This window comes from Girardinichthys multiradiatus, chromosome 22 (assembly GCF_021462225.1).
Source record: "Girardinichthys multiradiatus isolate DD_20200921_A chromosome 22, DD_fGirMul_XY1, whole genome shotgun sequence".
Taxonomy (NCBI): domain Eukaryota; kingdom Metazoa; phylum Chordata; class Actinopteri; order Cyprinodontiformes; family Goodeidae; genus Girardinichthys; species Girardinichthys multiradiatus.
Window position 1 is genome coordinate 24,741,000 of NC_061814.1, and position 23,974 is coordinate 24,764,973.

At 39.5% G+C, this 23,974-nt stretch overlaps 1 protein-coding gene across 3 annotated transcripts in view; it reads left to right on the top strand.

Annotated features, from left to right (window-relative positions):
• LOC124859443 (leucine zipper putative tumor suppressor 2 homolog) overlaps positions 1-23,974 on the top strand; it is a 55,580-nt gene that overhangs the window by 18,789 nt on the left and 12,817 nt on the right. Inside the window, exons 2-3 of one of the 3 annotated variants that reach the window (XM_047352228.1) lie at positions 1,080-1,186; positions 23,306-23,954. In XM_047352228.1, the coding sequence (XP_047208184.1) occupies positions 23,337-23,954 (618 nt within the window). In that variant the 5' untranslated portion in view covers positions 1,080-1,186; positions 23,306-23,336. Of the gene's footprint in view, positions 1-1,079; positions 1,187-6,172; positions 6,459-23,305; positions 23,955-23,974 lie in introns of those variants that run through there. The other 2 variants (XM_047352229.1, XM_047352230.1) reach the window with 2 other exon arrangements.

Genomic DNA, 23,974 nt, shown 5'->3' on the forward strand with positions numbered 1-23,974 from the left:
ACAATTAATGACCTTGTTGCAATTAATGCCACATCATTTCTTCTTGACATTTAAAGGGGAAAATATACAGAATCATTGAATGTGGAGTCAAAATTATGGATCAGTTTTATTGAGATCTGGACCGTCCGCTGGTTCGGTCATTGAGTCAGTCGGCCTTTCCTGAAGAAAAGCTTTAACGCTCATTTGGTTTTAATTCATCATCAAAATCATGTTTAAATGGATGGAAGGGAAAATGTATTGATGTTTAGCTGCCATTACTGTAGAGGTAATGACTGCCATCTGCTCCGATCCTTTATCTGACATGCAGCCTTAGAGACTGTCGTAATGTTTATTTTTTGCTTTTGTTTTGTCAAGTTTCTTGTCTTTTTATGTTATTGGGATGGCGTAATTTCCTGATTATTTATGATTCATCACTAAATCTCTCTTTCACCCGCAGGTTTCCTTTTTACCGCCTTTCCCCTTTGGTTAAACTTACTCCCAATTTTAGACACATCTAACTGGCAACGACCATTGTGTTTTACCATGCTCATTGTTCGTCTACCTACTTGCGGGAGTTTAATAATCCTTGTTGTTCCTGTTTCCTGTAAAGTAGCCAGGTGCAACAGCTTCTTAAGGTCTCTTTTAGCTGTAGCAGCAGCAGACTCATTTCATAGTGACACCCATGCCGGTATTTGTTTAAAAATGCAAGTTACTGGATGAGTTCATATTTCTTTTTCCTACACTCAATCTAAAGAAAGATGTGACAATAGCATTTTATTTTTTTTTAGGAATGTTTTGCAAAGTCTGTTAAAAAAATGCTTTTGTGTTAGCTTTTTGCCATGACTTGTAGCCTGTGCAAGATGCCAGACTCATTTATTTTCACTCGGCTTTATTTTCAGAATAAAAATCTTCATAATGTACCTGCAATCTCTTTAGCTTTTAGTTGCCTCTCAGTTAGCACCAAATGGTCAGCTCGTTTTCATCTAACAAAGAACCTCTTGTGTTGTATCTTGCAGAAGATAATGAAAATGTTGCAGAATTGGTGTTATTTGGAAACAGCACTTTAACAATAGGGCTTTGTGTGTACTTTTTAAATTTAGCCTGAATTGAAGGAGGTGCAGAGCTGAGTGAGGCCCTGCAATGAGAGCCCTTTGCCATCCTGTCTCCCCCAGACCTCCAGGAGGAGCACACCGTGCGACACACTGAGGTAAATAACCACACTGAAGAAATAAATACCCTTCTGCAGACAAAGCCCTTCTCTGATGACGCTGACCTTCAGTATTTGCTGAGTCAAACGTCCCCTCTTCTCCTACTACTCTTGTTTGTTCTCTATGTCTCTCCCTCCCCTTTTAGGTTTTGTTCTTTTCCCCTCTTGTCTTTTAAGGAGACAAGGAGGGTGATCAATGGACTGACCTGATGCTGACCAACTTTAAAGTGGTCTAATTTTAGATTGACTGGCTGTAGTTATTTTCCCACACAGATGCAGATGTATTTATGGAATTCAGGGTCCTGCCCTCTGTCAAGAGTTTGGTTTAGGATGAGCTTTGGAAAGCAGTTGGTGTGAAAGACACGAGGGAGGAAAGGGTAGTGAGGGATTAAGGTATCAGAAATTTGTAGTGGAGTCCATGTTGCTTCATATGGCAATTGGGTGGTTCACAGAAAGATATGCTTACGAATGTTTGCCTCTGCAGCTAATCAATTTCTCACCTTTTTAGATGCAGCTTTTTTTAAACAGAACTTTATTCATCAGCTTTAACACTCAATTACGCTTTTCAGCTTCTGTACTTCTGTAGAGATCACAGCGCTGACCTTATTATGGGCTGTGTGTGAAAGATTTGTTGGTGACAACACTGTGTGGTCATCGCAGCAGCAGCCACAGCAGCTGTCTTTCTCTTTCAGTTTCAGAGAATTCATTACTGATCTTCTGTGTCCTCTGCCCCCCGTCTTTCCTTCTGTCCAGCTAAGCCTGTCCCAATCCAGCTGTCTCCTTCCTTCATTAAAATCTTCTGTGTTCCTCACCACTTCTGTTGAAGGGTCTCTTTCTAAATGCAAAAGACTTTGTGTAGGTGCCGGTCAGGGCTTCATGTTTGGACTGAAACATATTTATTATGAGGTGCTGCTTAGATTTCTTCCCTATATTCAATCACAGTTGTTATTGTAATGTCAGTGTGTACAATATTGTAGTCACAACGGACTGCTTAGATGCAACATTGGGTAGCACATTATATGTAAAGAGTCATGCATTTGCGTTTTGGATGTAGATGTAATATAGCAATGACTAAAGTGTCAATAATTTCAATGTTTACCTGCACATTTACTGCAAATGTATTGACTGCCATCTGCCCTGCTCTACCTGATATGCAGCCTCAGAGGCGTGTTTGGTTTTTACTTTCTTGTCAAGCTTTCATCTTTGTATATTTCATTAACCAATGTGGAAAAAAGGAGAACTGGGTTTAGAAATACGTTTGATTGTTTTTTTTCCCCCCAGACTTCATTCCTTTATTCTTTATCTAAAAAAGAAAATTATCGAAATTTCTGGAAAAATAAGGAGCTTTTTACACTTATTTAAATTTAGATGGATTTGTCTTTGATTTGTCACATCCAAGCACAACGTTTTGTCCATCATTTCACTACTATTTTGGCCTCCAGACCTGCTTAGAACCTGTCCAATTTGGATGTCAAACAAAGAACATAAATTTCTTTTTTTTTGGAACAAAATAAAGACATAACGGATCACAATCTGCGACTTCAAAAATTAGCACGTGGAATATCAAGAGTTTGTTCTCATATAAGGAACGTTATATGAAAAATGTATTTGTTTAAAAATGCTATTCTGCTCTTTATAGAGCAAGATTGGAAGTATAACAGGCTGGGAGTTTTAAAGGCCTCAGGAATCTTTTGCAGGTGTTTAGAGTTAACTCGTTGATTCAGATGATTAGGTTCATAGCTCGTTTAGAGACCCTTTTAATGATATGCTAATTTTGTGAGATAGGAATTTTGGGTTTTCATGAGCTGTATGCCAAAATCATCCGTATTAAGACAATAAAAGACCTGAAATATTTCAGTTAGTGTGCAATGAATCTAAAATATATGAATGTTAAATTTTCATCATGACATTATGGAAAATAATGAACTTTATCACAATATGCAACTTTTTTGAGAAGGACCTGTATGTATTGGCCAGAATATCACTCCAAGAGCTGATTGAGTGTACAATGCGCACAGTGGCTGAAACAAGCAGTGGCAAGGCTAATGAACATCCTCAGAACTTGTACTGGTATGAATTTGTTTATACTCCATTTTGATGTTTTTAATTTGTTTGATTTCTGTGCATGTTCACCACTAACAAACTTGTTATTCTCCTGCTGTAGCCTCAGTTATGCTATGTGACATGTTAGCACAACAGTCAAACTACAGCATCCATAACCATTGTGGTGAACTTAATTTTTAGACGTACGTAGCTAAATCGGGGACTGTGTTCACTGTGCAGCACCTCATTCGTCACGTTATAATCAAAGACATATACCAGTTTTGATGCCCCCAGCAGAATTTGCAAATGGCACTTGGAAAAACAAAATCTTGCACCTTCGAGTCCACCGTGGTCTTCTTCATGTCCAGCTTTCTTTGGTATTTTGTTGCTGAATTTATCTGGCAACCCAGCGGTGTTGTCAATATAAGGCACAGTTTATTCCTGTAGCCCTACAGAATACAACAGCCAATGCAAATGCAGAAAAAAACCTAAATAGTCAAACCTGGCAATACTCTGTTCTGTTTTAGGGCCATTATGACTAAATGAAGTCGTGCGCAAAATGTGAGAGATGGTTTGTTGTATGGGAAAACAATAAATCACAGTCCAGTTCATTTCTGACTCTTGAGAGTTTAATGTGATGTTCTGAATTGATGCATTCAGCTTGTGGGTGGTTATTACCTGTTCAGGGGCTGAAATTGATGCTGTTGCTGACACACACACACACACACACACACACACACACACACACACACACATATATATATATATATATATATATATGTAAGACTCAAAAGCTTTCTGGTGTTGTATTTTCAGCCTTGAAAAGAGCTAGCCTGGGTTAAGGGAGGTAAAGTGCCAAGTCAGAACGCACAATTGGACTTTCTACTCTCTTGTTATACCAGGGACTCCGAGGGAGGTACAGGGAAGTTCCAGGAAAAGAGAATAAAAAGGAAATGCACAAAGGATTGTTCACTCTTCCTACTAGTTTTCCATGGCAGCATAAACAATATAGCAAGATTGGTTGATGTTCTGTGACTCATAGAGCAGTGATGTAAGTAAATGTGTTTCTAGTCAGTTAACTTTGAATAAGTTTTAAAAAACGTATTTACTTTAAATTGCAGCCGGGTTTCCTAGAACCCCAAAAGCATTACTTTTTATTATTTTAGTTTTAGAAAGGCTTATCTCGTTTCACTTATCGCTGCCTCTTCATCTCATCTCTCCTCTGTCGTCCTCTGTTCCGTGTCATCTGAAGAGATTAAGTCACACCCAAACCGTCAGTGTTCTCGTAAAGAGATTAGATAGTCAGTGTGGTTTGCTTCCTGACCAGGTTAGCCTAATTGGCGACATTGGTTCAGTTGGCTGTATGCTGTTCTTTTGGGTTTTTTATTTTTATTTTTACATACATTGTTCCAGTAAATTTATATTTACAAGTTAAACAGTATACATCTGTTACCTCTCAGAGCCCTCTTTAGCCAAATATTTAAAAATGGAAATGACAACAAATATTAACTTTTTAGGCTACGTGGAAAACCTTAAATCTGGACATCAACCTGAATACAATTTCTTCCCAGTAAAAGATGGTGGTGGCAGCATCATGCTGTGGGTATCCTTTTCTTCAGTGGTAATATTGAAGTTGTTCCGAGTAGATGGAAGGTGGATTTAGACTAATACCTGACAGTCCAGGAAAAAAAACCAATAGAGGCTGCCAAAAACCTGACATTTGAATAGAAGTTCACCTTCTAGCAATCCTAAACATACAGCCAGAGCTACAGGTCAAAGCATAATCATGTGTTAGAATGGCCTAGTCAAAGTCCAGACATAAATCTGATGTAATATTTGTGGCAAGACCTAAAAATTGATGTTCACAGATTTTTTTCCCTACAAACTAACCATGCTTGAGCAATATGCAAAGAAAGATGGGTAACAATCTCAGTCTCTAGATGTCCCAAGCATTTTAGAGACAAACCCCAAATGCTTGCAACAGAAGATAGTTCCACAACGTATGGGCTCAGAGGTGCTGAATACAAATGCACGCTTTTTGTGAGCCTCTGAATCCCCTCAATGTCACGTTTTTTATGTAAACTGTGTTTAAACTGTGATGTTGAAGCTGCAGAGTCTGCTCTGACTCTCAATGGTGGAAATCTAACCTGGGGCGGTGAGGGGGCTTTGTGTGTTACCTGATACACAAACTCAGGTACCTCTGTTTTAGTTCACCTTCATCCTTCCCTCACTTAACCATCACCCCCCTGAGAAATACAAGCTGCGGTGCATTATGGTTTGACTTTCTACTTCTTTCCTAATACCTGCTGAACAAAGCACTGCTTTCCCCTTGGTGAGCACAGGAGACCATGACAAGAGTGCAATTGCGAAGATGTGCAGAAAGGTGTTATGTAATTTACCCCCATCTGAGTCAACCGACCCGCCCCCCTGCTCCATATGGAGCGGCTGGAGCTCTTGATCTAGTCTGTGTTGTTTGGTAATTGCACAGCTAGGTGTTACAGCACTGTTATTCGGTCAAAGGGGAGATGCTGAAACACCACAGTTGGAGGGTGGGTGAGGTGTTCCCCTGATGCCTTTGGGCTGTTTTGCTTTTGCACTAAATAAGAAAAACAGGACAATGTTCCCCTAAATACTAATCTGATACAGAATTGTGTTGATCTACAGATTATCTGTGAAGGAGAAGGGGTGGATGTATCTCACAGGCTGTGAAGAAAAAGGGGGGAGTAGTGTGTGTGTGTGTGTGTGTGTGTGTGTGTGTGTGTGTGTGTGTGTGTGTGTGTGTGTGTGTGTGTGTGTGAGAGAGAGAGAGAGTGTGTGAGACAGAGTGTGTTAAGAGTGGAACTAGAGGCTGAGGGGCTGGCAGACAAAAGTAGGAGAGGGGTGGGAAAAATGAGGAGGAGGAGGAGGCAGAGGCGGTGCTTCAGCAGACAGCAGGGAAGGAAAGCTGAGAAGAGGAACACTGGAGTGAAGTGTGAAGAGAGAGGACAGGAGAATAAGGGTGCTTCCATTTGAAAGTCCTCGTGTCAGGATATGAAGTCCTGGATCAATGCAACAGAAAGAAACTGGAATATTGTTGTGACGAGCCAGAACACAGGAAAAAGAGAAGGAAAGGACGCTGAGGAGGGGCATCTCAGCTGAGAGAGATCAGTGATATTTTTACTTTTCTTTTTTTTTTTACAAAGAAAAAAACGAAGATCAGCAGCAGCAGCAATGCAGGGCTCTCACTGGGGTGCGTATTGTTGCATTTATCCACAAATGAGTACATGAGTCTCATGTATATCTGTTTGATTTGGCTTGCACAGTTGTTGAGGGAAAACTTGTATTCAGGCAAGGCGATTTACAAACTACATTAATGGGATGAGTTTCAAAACAACAGTGCTCAGCAGTTCCAGTCACACAGATTGAAATAAAAGTTCAGTTGTGATGATTCCTAAAATAGTCCAACCAGATTTAGAAACAAACCCTTAAAGTTTTAAAATGGCTGGATGTTTCAGATTCAGCTGATTGCTTTTAGTTTGAAGTTAGCTGCTCTGCATAATCTAAAAATGGAAAGATGGATGTTTTGGGTGCAGAGAAGTCACAGTTTGGTTTTATCCAGGGGAGATCATGGGTTTTTTGGTGTCTTGGCCCAGATTTTGCTTTTCTTGTCTGTCTGTAATCTGTTTTTAAGTTGGGGTACTGTTAGGAAATTTCAGCCTTTAAAAAAGCTGTTCACAGCTCACAGGACAGTTGGCCTGAAGGAGGGGGAAACCATTCTGGACTCACACAGGAGATAAAGAAGAGCATGAGAAATGGTATACACTAGGAATAAAGCACACAGCTAAGCTCTAACTCCCATAAAATGTATGTTTAAAAGGTCACTTTTAGCTTTCTGTTGTTGACAAAGCACCCTTGAAGACAGTGGCTGCTGCTGTTTCTCATTTTTTTCCTCATCCCTAATTACAAGTCTTCTTATCATCTTGGTGATCAAATGCTCTAGTTTCTCATCAGGTTTGTTTTGACATGAAAGTAATGTGTCAGCAGATGTTTATAGACAGGAGCTCTTTTTTGGTATCTGTTTCTGTAGTGACTGCTAAAAGTTTCATTTAAGAGTCAGCAAGGGAGAAGTTTAATTAACCAGACTGGGTTTTGACACAGCTCATTTTACTCTATAAATGCTCGAACGTTGACGTGAAGATCACATTTGAGGCGGCGAGGTGAAGGGCAGTGAGAGTGGGGACGTGGACCATTGCTTACCTCATCTGCTCTGGGCAAGAGAAATGAGGTAAATGTGTGTCACATGTTGCAAGTTACAACCCTTTCCAGACGTGTTGACTCATGTTCCCAGTGTTTGCATCCTGCTCACTTTATTTAGGATGTAGCTTAAAATGAAATATAATGTCAGATTGTTTGACGTTTGATTGATTCTCCCTAGTGTGCACTCTGGTCAGGATGAGGTTTTACATTACATGCTTCATTTTGCATCCACTGTTGTGGAACAATGACTCTTGCCCCTTTTCTACTAGTCCCTATTCAGCATGGTTCGTCACGGCTCTATTCGGTTTTTAGGCTTTTCCATTAGTAATGGTTACATGGAACTATTTTTAGTACTCTCTAGCATGCGGTTCCTACCATGCTGAGTTGTGCTGAAAACTTGATGTCAGTAGACTGTCGGTCACTGATTGGCTTCACATGTCACAGCAAACATTATAATAGCTAATATCCTCAACTGTTAAAGCGCTGTATGCTGGGCTTATTGTATATATGACCAGCATTAGGCAGCATTAGCTTGCCCTCTCACTTCATTTAGCTTGTACCCTTTAGTTTGATACTGCTTCGTGGCTTCCCTCACTCTTCTGTACTTATCCAAAGGGCTTCATCTTGCCCTCTCAGCCTTCTCTGGCTCTCTACTTTGGGTCTGACAACAGCTATAGACCAAGCAGCAGATCCTCCATTGTTGTTGTGTGTGTGTCACATACATCACGTTACTTTTTTGACTGTGGGGCCGCCTTGTTATTGACCATCCCGCCTACATTGAGATGGTATTCAATTGTAATGGAAAATGAACCAAACCATGTAGAGTTGAACTGAGCCGAGAAAAACGGTGCTCAGTAGATACAAATGGAAAAATGGCATATGTTTTTTGTTTTCTGTTTTTTTGTAAAGGTTTGACCTGTGGACTTGATTTGAGTGCATTTTAATTTGTTTAAGAGTTGTAATATAAGAAGCTAAAATAACAGCATTTGAAATATTTCTGTCTAAACTTTATGCTGTGAGTGATCCATAATTATTTGTATTAATAGCAGAGGTGATGTCTGTATGAGAAATATGTTTTTACAATTTAAAACCTAGACAAAATGATTATGATGTAGACATTCCCAACTGTCTTTATCATCTTTTATTAGCAATTAGCATGGTTAGACTGGCTAATATTGCTAAAACAGCAGTTGCCATGTGTTATCCCCTAGAGAATTTAGATCCTAACCATAAGTCTGAGATTTCCAACCTGCATATTTCACAAGACAGAGGTTGAAAGGCTCAAACGGATAAACACAAACTTTGTTGTATTCTGTTACGTCTTCCTGTTATCTGCTTAAAGTCTTGCTTTCTCTTACTCTCCTGCAGTCTAATGAATTGCAGATATGTTTTGACATGTAGAATATACATTTTACTTTGAAATAGCTTCTTAAATAGCTAAGATTGAGTCCTCTCCCTTCCCATTGAGGAGTGTTGTTGTGAGATCTGATGTGAGTGTCTGGTAGTCTTGCTCTCTCTTGCTGTCTTGGAGCCTGGATGATATCTCATCATGTAAATAGCTTTTTACACCTTTGTGCTTCTTCTGACTTCAGTTTTGAACCCCTCTCTGATACCGAGAATAGCTAACAGTGTAGGCAGTTAGTGAATAAGGGAGACCCCAACTTCTTCATTTATGACTCTCTTCGCCATCAGCGCAACCATCAGGACTTAGGTATGGTATTTTCACTGATTAGATTTATTTTAAAATACAACTTTTTTATGTTTCTGACCAGCCCTTCACTAGCAAGGACTGATCAATCTGACAATCTTTAAATTATTGTCATTAACCAGTTTTTAGTGCATCTCTACTATGTGTAAAGGGGGTTTTCGGACACATACAAAGACAAAAAGAGAATTAATTTACAACCACTTGCTAATTCTGACACACTCTTGCAAACATGACATGATATGTCATAGCCAAATACCTTGAAATGCAAAATGCAATAGTTCATGGAAGTATTTACCTGTTCTACAGGTGAGCTTGGATGCAGCAAGCTTTAAGGAAAAATAAAAAAATATTGTACTATTTCACAAGCTATTTGTGCAACTGCAGAGAACCCAGTGGGGTAATAAATGCTGTGTTCTCAGAACTGGAAGAAGTTCAGAATATATGCCTTGCATTCATAGGGTGCGCATATATTTTGAGGTGAAACAATAAAAGCTCTGCATCTTCACTTTTTGAAAATCTGAATTAGAATTAAAGAGGCTTCATATTCAATAAACATGCTATCAAACTCCATCCATTGTTTTCCAATAATTCCCTAAACCCACACTCGTTTGAGGTGTTCATGCAAACCTTTATTTGAGGAGCGTAGTGAAACACTTAGGATGTGCGACAGAAACACTGGAAGACTGAGTTGTCAGAGGATTAGAAGTTGGTCTGGTTCAGTTTGCTGAATGGGTATTTTCTGTGCCAGTCTGCCTTCACTTCGTCTTTCCCAAGCTTACAGCAACACGGACATGTCTGAATACATCTGCACATGTGCAGCTTTGCAATTATTTTCAGTTATTTTCTCTGAGGAGTAGATGTGAATTATACATCCAGGCTGGCACAGTTATGGTGTGGTTTTGCTGCTTATGTAATAGCTGCTGTGGAACTCATTTGTCTTGCTGTAGTTAGCAGCACTTGTGTGTTTCTGCAGCATTGTGTGCGTCCTGCTTCATCTCTAATGAGTGATTTCATGCAGAACGAGAGACAGCTTTTGCAAAGTTTTCTCTCAATGATGTTTCAAATCTTGTAGCTTAATAAATCACACTTCTCACTTTAAAAAATCTCTGTTACATCTTCATTTTGCTTCACTTTATATGCCATGTTGTTAGTCAAAAAAGTTGTTGCTTTCAGCTTCAAGAAAGCAGACTATTTCTCTCTGCTCTGCCCTCTGCTAGTCTGAAACAATAGGCCCCCTCTATTCACAGATCCATTTGGGGGGAGGAAGGAAAGCTTAAGAGGGCAAACTTTATTCCTCTCTCCTGTCCTAGGACAATGAGAAGTTAGAACTGCTTCGGCACTTGGGGTTACTCCAGCAAACCCCATTTTTGGGACCATGCTTACACTGATATGTAATCATAATTTCCCCCCCAGTGATGTGATAAATCAAAGTGATCCTGACAGACAGTAGTCCACTGGCCACACTGATTCCTGTTTCTATGCCACTGGCATTCTTGGTATTTCCACTGTCTGTGGTTTTGACCACTGACCACTGTTGGATAATTTGGCTGGAAAGCCTCCTGGAAAATTCAACAATTGGAGCAGAACAGGAATGTCAGCCATGTTTCTCTTTTTCCCATTGCTGCATCCTTGGGTTCGTCCAGTGCCTGCTGATATTGGAACCGCTGAAAGCTGGCTAATATATTTTTACGCATATTTTTGGTACCAGTTGAAATATATTCATATATAAGTGTTCATGACAAGGTACTGATTAGTAACAAGTCTATTTGTTCAGATTGTTCCAGGAGGAACTGAATATCTTAAAAAATGTGGATGGTCTCTTCATCAGAAAAACAATTTGGTTTTTTTCATTGTCAGAAATGTTGTAAGCAGAGTCCAGCTCATTATTGCTTCTGGGCAAGATGTGATCTGATTTGTAATACTTGTAAGATGTTAAATCCTAATATGTGCACTTTAGTGGTTGTCACATACTGATGGAGCCGGGCTGGATGATTCTCCAATGCTTCGGCAAGGTTTCGCTAATCTTCAGTAGTTTATAACTTATTTATGAAACAGATTTGAGTCAGCCTTTGGGACAACTAGATTAGCTAGTCCTATGATGCATGTGATTTATACAGGTTCTGATTTCCAAGCCAGAAAAATCAAACAGAACACGTTAAAAGATTATGCAAAATGGCTGCTGGAAGAATAAACAGTTTATTTTGAACTTCAGGTTGTTTGTACTTTTTTAAACCAGTGCCACACATACTATTTTTTGTAAAAAGTATTTGCTCACCCATCCAAATGCTTAAACTTAGGTGTTCTGAAAATGTCAATGGCCACAGGTTGATCAAATTCACTTCCGAGGCATGTAGGGTTCATCTACAAATATTTGTGAAAGAATGAGTTGCTCTCAGGGGCTCGGTATATTCCAGCATGGTACAGTGGTAGGGTGCCACATGCATAATAATTTGTGGGTGGATTTTCCTTGCTACTAAATATACCTTAGTCACCTGTTAGTGGCATCATAACAATTGGAAATGGCAGTGACTCAGCCGAAAGATGGTAAGCCACATGAAATCTGACGCAACAAATAATAGCAACTGCAGACACTTTAAGCCAAACAACCAAGGGTGTTCCACCCAACAAAACACCTCTGTAAGCCAGGACCTTTCATCCAGTATCAGTCTGACCTCACCAATGCACTTCAGGAAAAATTGTCAAAAACTCCCACAAGCATGAATTGTGGAAAGCCTAACCAGAAGAGTTGAAGCTGTTATAGCTACAAGGAGTGGGCCGACATCATACCAGACCCCATAGATTAAGAATGGAATGGGACGTGATTTTCTCACTCATCTCTTCCAATGCAACGTACTTTTGTAGTCATTTGAAGAGGCATGTGCATTTAACTTCTTTTTAAAGCATTTGCTAAAACAATTCTAATCAGTTGTTATGGCTCCAAATATAGCAGTAAAACACCAATTGATTTCTTTAAAAAAGATGTGAACCTAGCCATTGTAACTCAATGGTGAAGCAATACCGATGCGACCATTCAGTTATTTTGCCTCTATCTTAAAAACTTTTTGTGAACCATTTTATACTTCTGTTTGAAAATGAGGAACACAAAGTCAGTAATCAGTCAATCAAACAAAGCCAAAGCTGAACCACCAGCTCCTCTCCTCAGCTCCATGGGAGAGTGTTAAAAGACAACAAGCTCATGATAAGAGCTTCTTTCTCTTGACAGCTATAGTCTTTGGCTTTGCATGCTCCTGTGTTCGATGGACCATTGACACTAAGATCAAAGCCCAGGCAGATGTTATAGGAGCCTGGCTGCTACCTTTATCTCCAAGTCTGGTATTTAAGGTCAATAAGTAGATAGGTTCCTTAATCCGGCCTGGCCTACAACCACGCTAACATGTCCGGCGAGTTCAAAGCAAACCTCAAGGAACCAGACAGCCACTTGGGTTGTCACGAGATGAGTCCATGATACATGATTCACAAGTGCAAGAAAACATTTTTTATTTATTTTTTTACAAATACAGGTTTCACAGTTGGGAATCTGTGGTTTTGAAGAACCTATATATATCTAGTGCAGAATATTCCAGTGCAGGTGTGACCAGTCCTTATGTTATAGTATTTATTTTTAATTCTAAAATTCTAAGGTGGTCCTCATGGTAAATGGCATGCACTTGTATAGCGCTTTATCAAGTCCCCAGAGACCCCAAAGCGTTTAAAAAAAAAAAAAATCAGTCATCCACCCATTCACACACCGACAGTGGTGAGCTGCATTGTTGCCCGGCCGCCCTGGGGCACACTGACAGACGTGAGGCTACCATACAATCGGCTCCACAGAGCCCTCTGACCACCATCAGCATGCAAGGCGGGTGAAGTATCTTGCCCAAGAACACAGCAACTGAGACAGATAGAGCTGGGGTTTGAACTGGCAACCTGAATCCCAACCTTTGCCAACATCGCCCTCCCATTTACCATTTTTCCTGTTAAAAGGTAGTCATACATTTCCACTATGGCAAAATCTTTGCTAACGATGAGGAATTGTTGCAAAGTTAACAACTCGTTGCAATTACCCATCCACTGTCCCCACCTTGCTTATGAGAAGGGATTGCTGCAAAGTCAATGACTCACTGCAATCTGCTGGGATTCCTATGAGATGAAAATTTAACTACTGATTGGCATGAAAAACTAAACTTGACTGCATTGCATTATAACTTGAATGGGTGTAGTGGAAGTTGAATCTTTCTGTATGATTGGATTTGTTTTGATTAGATATTTCTATACATACATAGTTTCAGTTTATCTTGAAGAGTGCCTTGACATGTTTGCTTTTGAATTAGTGGTTTATAAATAAACTGAATTAAACTGAAGATTGAAGGGAATTGATTTATGAATAATTGATATATAAAAAAGCTGCTTAATGCAACTTAATGTTCAGCAGCTTTTTTATATCTGAATTAGAGGCATTGTTGTCACCACATAACAGCTAGGGAAAGAAGCCAATATAAAATTTGATTCTTAAGCACTTTCTTATGAGTAGCTAAAGTTTGTTTCACTATCTGAATTTATGAACAGTGTTTGAAAGGCATATGATAGAATCTTAGCTCCAAAAAATTGATTTCCCAAGAGCAGTGAGCTGAAAACTGTAGATGATCAACTGAAAAATGATGCATCTCTCAGGTCATGTACCAGATCTCAGCTGGATATCCTTTTTATTTAGGAGTTTGCTTTTAGATCTTTTTGATCTGCTGGAGATGTGTGTAAAGGAGAAACAGATTTGAGTCCATTCTCACTTCCAGATTGAAGCCAGATGCTTTGAGATGTTAGGGACCCAACCTGTCTGCTGTTACACAAAACACATTAATTCACCTATTCACTCCCGCTTTTCCTTCCTTCCTTTTTCCATTCTTCATGTCTTGCTATCTCATTTCGCCCCGCACATAAAAATTGTGGGCCTCCAGTGCCATGGCAACGTTTCCAAACAGAGGGAAAGGTTAGTCTGCAGCAACAGCAAGTTGGTTGTAAAAGAGGTGGAAGGAAAAAAAAAAACCTTAAAAAGGATCCGTTGCCAAATAGCTCTGTACAAACTTATTTTTAGAAAACTAATTTGTTTCACAACTGAAAAAAACTGCTTTCATAAAGTTGTAGCTCTGCAGCAGTCTGTTCACAAAAATGTTTCGGTTCCAAGTTACCGTATCTGCAATACTATCCAGTACAATATGTGTCTGGGTTAGGTGAAGAGGGCTCTGATATGATTGGTTATTGGTAGCAACCCACTTGCAAGCACCCAAACTTGGTGCGACATTAAAGCTATCCTGTGTGGGGGTAGGTGAGAATGAGCGACCACAGACTGTCATTGTGTTGGAATGGAGGCATTAAATAACCTCAGGCCCTTTGGCAAAACTTTAGAAGACCTCAGCTTTTTTCAGTGGAGCTGGTTGACTTCAATATAGCACACCTCTCCTTTGTCTGAAGTTTGATTTCAGAGATTCGGTGAGGTAGATGTGTCACAAATAAATGGAAGAATAGACAGGGTGTGGACACATCGCCTTTCTGAGCTAATCTGTGTCAGTGTCTTGCTGCCATGCCTTTACATGTGTGCTCTCTTTTGTTTGCAGATGGCAAGCATTATTTTGACTTATCTTTACTGCTAAAGTACTGCTCAGTTCAACTCTCCTGATCTCCTGATCCAGTATTTTTTCCAACCGTTGCTCTTATCTTCACATTTACTTTAGCGTAAGTGGCAGTGTCACAGTTTAGGCAGATGAACATCTAGCCACATGGGCCAAGAGGGTGTTGAATGAATGCAGGGGTGTACAATTAATGGAGGATGGCACGAGAGGAATAGAAAAATAATCCTTCACAGACAACATGGAAGAGAGGGTAGGTGACAAAGTAAACAGGAAAGAGGTAGAGAATGTAAGTGTAGGAAGGATGTGGGGAATTCCTGAAATATGGATTTTCTTAAGAAAAACATCACCTTTGCCACTGTTAAAGCTTCTGTGAAGATAAACTTCATATGTACGTAGACATCTGTTTTCAATCAAAAGTGACCTAGAGCTTCCCTGCACCAGATTTAGTTTTATAAAATAATCTAAATAAGCAGAATATTACCGGATCAGAAGTTAGTCACCAAATGCCAAATATTTTCTTTCCAGTTTCTCTTAACGATAAGATGATTTCCTGTTGTTTCGCATCCCGTCATGCATATTGGCATATCTAAAAATCTGCTAAATTAAAGTCATTTTGTGTACCGTTGAGGCCTTTCACATATATTATGTATGTGTATCACTTCTTTTTCCATATTAAATGATCAACTTGACCTCCTTGGACTAAAAGTTTAATATTCCATATACAGTCTTTGAGTAAACTCTACTGGTCAAATCATTATAAGCTCAATTAATCAGAAAAAAGGTCTGGCTGCCCTGCCATTTGAGTGCCAGAACATTTATTATCTTAAAATATCTTAATATGCGATTAAAGCACAAACTAAATATTGTGAGTGGGGTTAATTCATTTCTTGTGAGTTTCATTGTAAATTGAATGTAATATTACTGTTACTGTACAGTGCATTTAATGTAATTCATCGTTAAACTTGATAAAAACAAATGTTTTATTAAAGATAATGTCAGTGGTAGCTGTGTGCTAGTTGACAGTGACACTAGCCATTTTTATTTTACTAGAAGATGAGCACCAGTATTATTTATCATCTTAAGAAGCCAGTGATAATGTTTGTCCTAGGGAAGTTTTTATTTTATTTTAGTTTTTACCAACAGAGAACTCACAACTAAATTAAACTCAAACTGAATGACAACTGTTAACACGATAAACTTAAGAACTTAGAAAGATGCTGTATGGCCAAACAAAGATAAACCTTTGAAAACCCAAACAGCAACTTCAGGCATGCCAGTGTTAGCTAGCTGTAGTTCTTTTTTCTTCACAGTGGAGTAAAAGGATTTGATTGATGGGGATACTTGGAAAATATTTTCTAGTACTCATTAACTTGCATAAGTTAACTGTTCACTTTAATGGGAACTCTTTTCAGTATTTTCCAGCTCTGGATGAGAAAAATGTATTTATATTTTTGTTACTTACTGGTTAAGTTGGAAGTACTCCGGAACATTAAGGAAGTTTGAAATTAACGTTGTGTGGGATCCCTGCTTTACTTATGAGTACATTAACTAATATAAATCTAGACCTGACCACAATCATTCACACAGAGGCTTCTGTCTTTAATCTTAATAAATATTTTCAAATCAAATTCATAACTTAACATAAGCATGGTCTCCCCATTTGATTTCTGTTCTGTTTTCTTCTGATCAGAAAATCTAGCAGAAGAGTAAATTGAGAAAAAAGATTTGACAACAAATGGAGAAAATACTCCTTATAACATACTGAGGAATAAAACAACAGATGTTGTTTCTCTTAACATTTAATGTCTTAAGATACTCAAATCGGATTACAGATGCTTGCTTTCTCCAAGCACTTGGGGTCTCTTTTTTGACTACCTGTTCTTGTAAAATCCTCTAAACCCCTCCATCCGTCACCCCCTTCCAGCCTACCGTTGTGTCATCTCTCCTAAAACGCTTTTCTTACTTTCCTCTCCATTCTCACTTCTCCAGCTCTGTCCCAAGCCCAGCAGAGTCTCCGGAACAGCTCAGAGCTTGTGATTGCAAAGGGGTTGATCCACTGCAGGAGAATAATGCTCTTCCTCTTCTGGCATTTTTAACAGACTTATCATAACAGGATTATTTCCTCCCCGTCTCAGAACCTCCTTCTGGATCTTGTTAGAAACCTGGAAACCCCTCACTCTGGTCTAGTTGATGTGAACGATAATCTCAGGCACAAAACGTCACATGTTTAGTCTGTGAGAAACTGCAAGGCGGATTTTAAGCAATGCATTAGGATGCAAGTTTTATAAACTTAGATATAAGTGTCCCTGTGTTGGCCCCATGCCAGGTGCCAGCAACGTCGAGTTTATTTTTGAATGCGTCAGTGAGAGAAAGATGTTCAAGTATTGAAAATTGTTTTTATATTTAGTGGTGATTAAAGTTTTTCCCCTTTACCTGTCTTGAGCTTTTGACAGGATAAGAAGATGTATCTAGTCAGGAAGGAGTGAGGGGCAAGTAGAGCAAAGTATTTTTACTTTCTCTCAGGAATGTATCAACAAAAAAAAGATAGGGGTGGGGGGTATTCACTAACCTAAAGAAACACCCAGTGAGGAACATGAGAGGGGGATATTATCCTCTGAGATTTGTTGCCGGAGTAGCCAGAACAATATTCCCTCCAGTGGAGGTCACAGGGTTGGGGGATGAAATCAAACCAGTTCCTTGCAACTCATCAGGAGGTCACAGGGTAAGAGCTTAGGGGGGCATGGCTGATGGTCGCAGAGGGTTGTTAATTCAATTATCCTTGGCCGAAAGGTCCTTGTCAGGGCTTGAAGTGAAGGAGGAGAAGGCTGTTGCATAAAAGGTAAAGGGAGATTGTGAGGCCTCACTATTTTGGCATTGAAAGTGATCACATACCACACATATCTTTATCTTCTTGACTCATGTGGACTCACAGAATCAGTCTCCTCTCTTTACCTCCCCCGCGTTTAGTCAGTGTTGAAGGAATGGCAGAAACAAATTATCCTACTGACTGTTTATTAACTGATTACTGGACCAACATAGCATTTTTTACGGGTCATCATGATTTACCACATCATTTTGATCTTTTTCACTAACATCAAATACACTGCTTTTATATTTTTTTTCCCTTTTTTTTGGTTTATCATTATCAGAAACAATAGTGACAAGCCAAAAGAGTGCAGGTTCATTTAATCTTGCTACATCAGAATCAGCTTTATCAGCCAAGATTGTACGTACAAGGAATTTGACTTTGATTTCAAACGCTCACAGCATACAGACACTAAGTATAAAAATATAAACATTACTCAGGCAGTAGTGGTGTTCATTGTTTTCATCAGAGATACAGTCTGGGGAAAGAAACCGTCTCTGTGACGGCTGTTTTTTGCGAATAGCGCTCTGTAGCTCCAACCTAGAGGTAAAAGTCGGAACAGATTGTGATCAGGGTGTGCAGAGTCTGCAGAGATATTAGATCAGCCCTGATTATCCTATTTGAGACCTAATTGTTTGTTGCAGTTTGTATTTGTCCTGCTTTGTAGATGAACCAAACCACACAGTGATGGATGTGCACAGAGCAGACTGAATAAAACATCTTGACAGTGTAGAAGATGGCCAACAGCTCCTGTGGAAGGTTGTACTTCTTGAGTTGTCGCAGGTCGCTGCCTGGTCTTTTTCTAAACAGTGTCTATGCGTGAGGTCCATATCAGGTCCCGCGAAAGGGCGGTTCCTAGAATCTGGAAATAATTCACAGTAGTTTTGTTGAGGATAGTCAGGGCCGGGTGTGTGGAGGTTGTCCTCCAGAGGTCCATCATCATTTTCACTGCCTTGAGCGGGTGAAGCTCAAGGTGGTTCTGACTGCACCAGTGAACCACCTGATCCACCTCCTGTCTGTATGCAGACTCATCACTGTCCTGGATCAGACCATTAACAGTGGTGTCATCTGCAAACTTCAGGGGTTTCACAGACGGGTCCGCTAAGGTGTAGCCATTTGCATACAGAGAGCACAGGAATGGGGAGAGAACACACCGCTGGGGGGTGCCAGGGCTGATGGTTTTTTTGAGCGGGAAAAAATGCATCATATGCTGCTGCTGGTCAGTCAGGAAGCTGGTGATCCACTGACGGGTAGAGGCTGGCACTTTGAGCTGCGTGAGCTTCTGGAAGAAGATGTCTGGGTTGATGATGTTGAAGGCCGAGTTGAAGTCTAATAACAAGATCTTGGCCTATGTCTATGGGTGGTCGAGGTGGTGCAAGATGAGGTGCAGTCCCAAGTTGATTGCATCATCTGCCGACCTGTTTGCCCGGTAAGCAAATTGCTGGGGGATCAACACCAGTTGATCAAAGGATTTATTATTATTTATTTCTATTTTTGTTGAAAAGCTAGTTAATTTCAGTAGCTCAATTCACTAAGTGAAACACATTAAGTAGGAGCGCCAAAGCTTCAACCATAATTTTTTAAGTGGTTTAAACTGTGTTGTCCAGTGGAAAAATGCCCACACCATTCCAACCTGAGTCATAACCAGGGACAAATGCAACATTGGGACAAAGTGGTTGAAATATATTACGCCTTTGCCTCTCCATCCTGCTGATGTAACATCGTCTCCGGGTAAAAGGTTTAGCGGCTTTTCACGACGTTATCATAGATTATTTATCCATTATTTCTAGTGTTGTGATTATGAATATGAATATACATTTAATATTGATTTTAATATTTTAATATGTTATTAAATAATATTTTGGTCTGTTAAGGATTATCTTGTGAATACCAGCCCAATAAGGCGATGGTATTAGAACAAAATTGAAAGGTGTGAGACGAGCTCTGACATTATTGAACAGCATAAACTCTGCACATATATGGAATGAATTCACACAATTTCCTAAAATACAAGAATTTATTAACAAAAATAAGTCAACTCAAGTCAAACATATTTCAATCAACAAACTCTTTACTATGCTAAAACAATCCAACTAAACTACCAAGCAGAATGAAAGAAAAAGGAAGACTAATGGGTTATGTACAATATAAACAAGTTGATTAAAGATGGTTGAAATCATGACCGAAAAGGTGATGCAACATTACCATGCAATGTTATTTATGTTTGAGAACCGAGGATCTTGAAGAATCTGGAAGTTAAGTTAAGTTAGTCTCGGAACCAACTTAGGCAATAATTGGCATACCTTTAGACAACCATTCACAATGCAAGATCAGATAAAATGTTATTTTAACAAAATAATATTTTAAAGAATGATTTGCTGAATAAAACCAACCTTCTGGATGACCAATTCTCAACGGTGTTTAATTAGCTGCCTTTATTTATTAAAATAATATTTAAGGAAATATTTTAAATAAGAACCAAATCTTTGGGAAATGGGCTTAATTGTGTTATCTACGGAAATATTATTGTACTAGATTGTAAACTAACAACCTTTTTAGGTAAATTATCTTTAGCAGGCAAGCACGTGTTCTTAGCTGTTAGCTGTTAAAGCCAACAAAAGAAGCTTATAGCTTATCATCAGAATCAAACACATACCTTTAAAATACCATTAATAAAAGGGTTAAAATGCATAAGAGTGGACGGAGTGTTATGGCCGATCTTCTGTGTTTAAAATCATCCTTTAAAGAAAGTTTGTCTTAACTTTTTTTTAAAAATCACAAACACAGAACACAAACTGAGCACATGTGCTGAGCAGATAATCTGCTAGCACTAAAATGGCTTGAGTTTTCAACAAAAACAAAACCAAACGTCATAAAATTAAAAATGTTTAGATTATTTCACTCTAAACTACTCTCTCTGCCCAAAACACAACCTCTTACGTGAATCGTGCTGAGGAAAAGTTGTCCAGGGCGAAGAAGTTGAAGAAAGCATCAGGGAAAACAAAGGTTAGCTGCAGCTAACCTCCGTAGCCGTGGGGTGGGGCGGCTCGCTCTGTCTGCCGGCCAAACTGCACGTTACTGCTGTAACCATGGTGATGCGGTCCTGTTGTCCTTCCTTCAGACCGGGAAAACTGCTCCACTCGGCGTCGTAGAGACAGGGTCTCTGCTGGAACACAGTTTGCTTCTGTAGACCTCAGAAAGAAAAGTCAAGCAAGGCTTGTACCTTAACCACCCCCGTTCATGAATAAATACCGGATACACAAATAGCAATTCATTCCTACTTAACTTAGTACATATGATCACGTGATTGTATGACACTCTTGGATCCAGTTTGAAGAGTTATGTCTGTTTGCCAGCAAAGAGACATTAGCGCGTTGTGTCCCTCTATCCAGTTCCGCTGGGGACCTGCGTGGAAGAGTTCAGTTTGTTGCAAAAGCGGGGGTTTTATTCGGACAGTGACATCATGGGATGTTATTCCCTGTTCCTGGCTGTGCTGGAAGTAGGTTAATGCGATTTATTTTAAAAGTTTCAGAAAAGTTCTTATCATGTTGTCCCCATGGCTGTGGTCCCAACACTAGGTTTGGGAAATGCATACATCACTGTTTTATTGTTAAGGCATTACCTTAGGTAAAAGTTCATAGCTTATATTTTTTCATCCTCTTACTGGATGATTTGCACTATGAGTCACTCAGATTTCTTGATAAAGTCTTAAAAGATTAAATTATTTGTGCACCTCTTTGTGGTACAGAACCAGTGAAAATCTTCTTCCTCTTAAGAATAAATTTTTTTAAACTTTTTATGAGACATTGCTGGAGAAAAATCTGTAAAATCTTTAATACCTAAATATGTGACTTATTTCTTTTATGTAGCACTAGGATTAGATTTAGAGAGTAATTCTTTAAATATTTGTGAGATACTGTCCTTATTTGTGAAATCTAGTACTTCTGCTATTTCATTTCATTTATTTTTCTAGGCTGCTTCAAGAAAATCTTCATTTTGTGTGAATGATCTAAAGTACATCACAGTCTACAATGTGCACCTCTGTAGGATTAATCCCCCTGGCTCAGCGGGCTTGAAGATGTGTGTCTCTTTCAGTCATCAGCGGGAGCAAACACTGATAATATAGAGGCTTCAAATAGAGGGCTGATTTTGCTGCTTCCCGTTGTATTTATATTATCTGCCCATGTCACTGTTCCTAAAAATAGTTTACCTGAGGCTATTGTGGGTCTCTTCAAAGCTGTTTTGATGGGTGTGAGCAGTGTAACTGTAAAGAAAGAGAAGTGACTAAAATTCAAAGCCCTTCAAACACAAATGAGTGCTTGCAGTTATGGATGGCGACTTTTAGGAAAATCAAAGCAGCTGCTGATTGTGACTGTTCTGATTTGTTCCTTTCCTCCCATCTGTACCTCCCCCTCCCATTTAAACAGTAGCATCACAAAACACATGCTCTAGATTTTAGTTGAGAAAATGCTGTGACATGTTATTATGTAGATATAAACTGTTATGTTTGAATGTTTAAAAGCCTAAACCTGGCCTATGTACTATATTTGTTAATGATTTCTTTCAGAACTAGAATAAAAATTAACTCAAGACTTATCCTTAAACTCATATATGCAAGAAGATATAAGAGCATCATCAAAAAATCTTTCCTTGTGCTTCTTCAGTGAGCGGCCAGTAACTATTTATGTTTGGAGCAGAGACAACATCACGCCACTGTGTGAGAGAGCAGTACCTGTGATAAAGGTTTTACTAAAACAAAAACAGAATTATCATGGAGTTGATATTTTTAATTGGCTTTAGCACCTTTATTAGCAATTATCATACTTAGTGTGGCTAGCATTAGATAAACAGCAGTCATCTTCAGTGTTATTGTCAGCACTGCCCAGTAGAGCTTAGTATGATTGGTAGAAGACCAGATTTGTGAGTTTCTGTCCAGCTAGTCACGGGTCAAGGCTGATCAAGATGAATCTGCAGACTCCAGACACCAACTTATATCTCAGTTCATATCTACAATATACTCTCTTTGCACATTTACAACTGGTGGCTCTCAAAGAACCTGTAACATTGCTCAAGTGGTTAAATCCAGGTTGTAATGGAAGGACTGCTGTTCAGAAAGTTTATAAAGAAAATACCAGTTTTCTCATTGTCCAACTAGTTTATCTCTCTGGACATCATGATTAAAGGTAGTCTGCTCATCAACCTTACAAACTTTATCTTGCACTTTTAATGTGGATGAATACAAATTCTAGCAGTTCTGACAATGTGATTAATATCTAGATGAAAATCAATGAAAATGTTCTCGGTTTATCATTAAGATGCTGATAGTTCAGTCCATCCCTTGGGATCTTACCATTTAGTATGGATTTCTTTCCTCCTCATGTTTTTCTAGCTCTAATTCACCACTTTTTCTACATAGGACTCGGATGATTGTATTATTTCTGTCAGTTGTTTTGCATGAATAATTGGAAAAGGTTGTAATTATTGGGACCACGTTATGTTTTACAAATCTAAGGACCCACAGAATTGGCCTTGATGCCATGGGCATAGGAAATATTTTACAGTTACTTGTTTATAGTTACTTCTTTTTAATTTAATGGGTGTGGTTATAAAACCATGTATCTTTGTTGTCTCTCATCTTTTAGTGTGCGGTTTGTCTGATGCAGTCAGGCTGCCATGGCTCTGGTTCAGGCACTACCTGTGAGTGACCATCCCAATCCAGGTCTTGACTTCCACCAGCGCCGGTCACCATCATCCCACTCCCCCTCAGATCCCTGCTCTGGCCCTTGTGGGGCCTGCAGCTCTGATACAGCCATGGGTTCAGTCAGCAGTCTTATATCAGGCAGAACATATCAAGAGAGGCACTGCAGGGCTGGCAGCGAATTCACCAACAAGCCACGTCGTTCTATGCCAGCTACCAGCTGCTTCCAGCTACAGGATAAGAGCCTCCGCAGTGGGAGCTCTCTGGAGCACTTGCTGGTAAACAACAATCAAACACAGCCTCAGGCCCAGGTTTTACCTCCACCACTGCCCACTAAAAAGCAGCCGCGACCTGGAAACTCTGCCGGGGCAGGCGGAGGTGGAGTGGTTGCTGGAGCGCCAGAGGGTGGAACTAATGCAAACTTTGCATATGTAAGTGAAGATGTGGTTGTTGGAGACTGGAATGACAACCTGGTGCTTACCGTTGCAAGCCCCTGCAGCGATCCCGAGGACCAAAAGGACAATGGGACTGTGAACGGCAACATTGGTGGACCTCCTCCCAAACTCGTTCCAGTGTCTGGACAGCTAGAGAAGGTGAGAAGAACGTAGAAGTT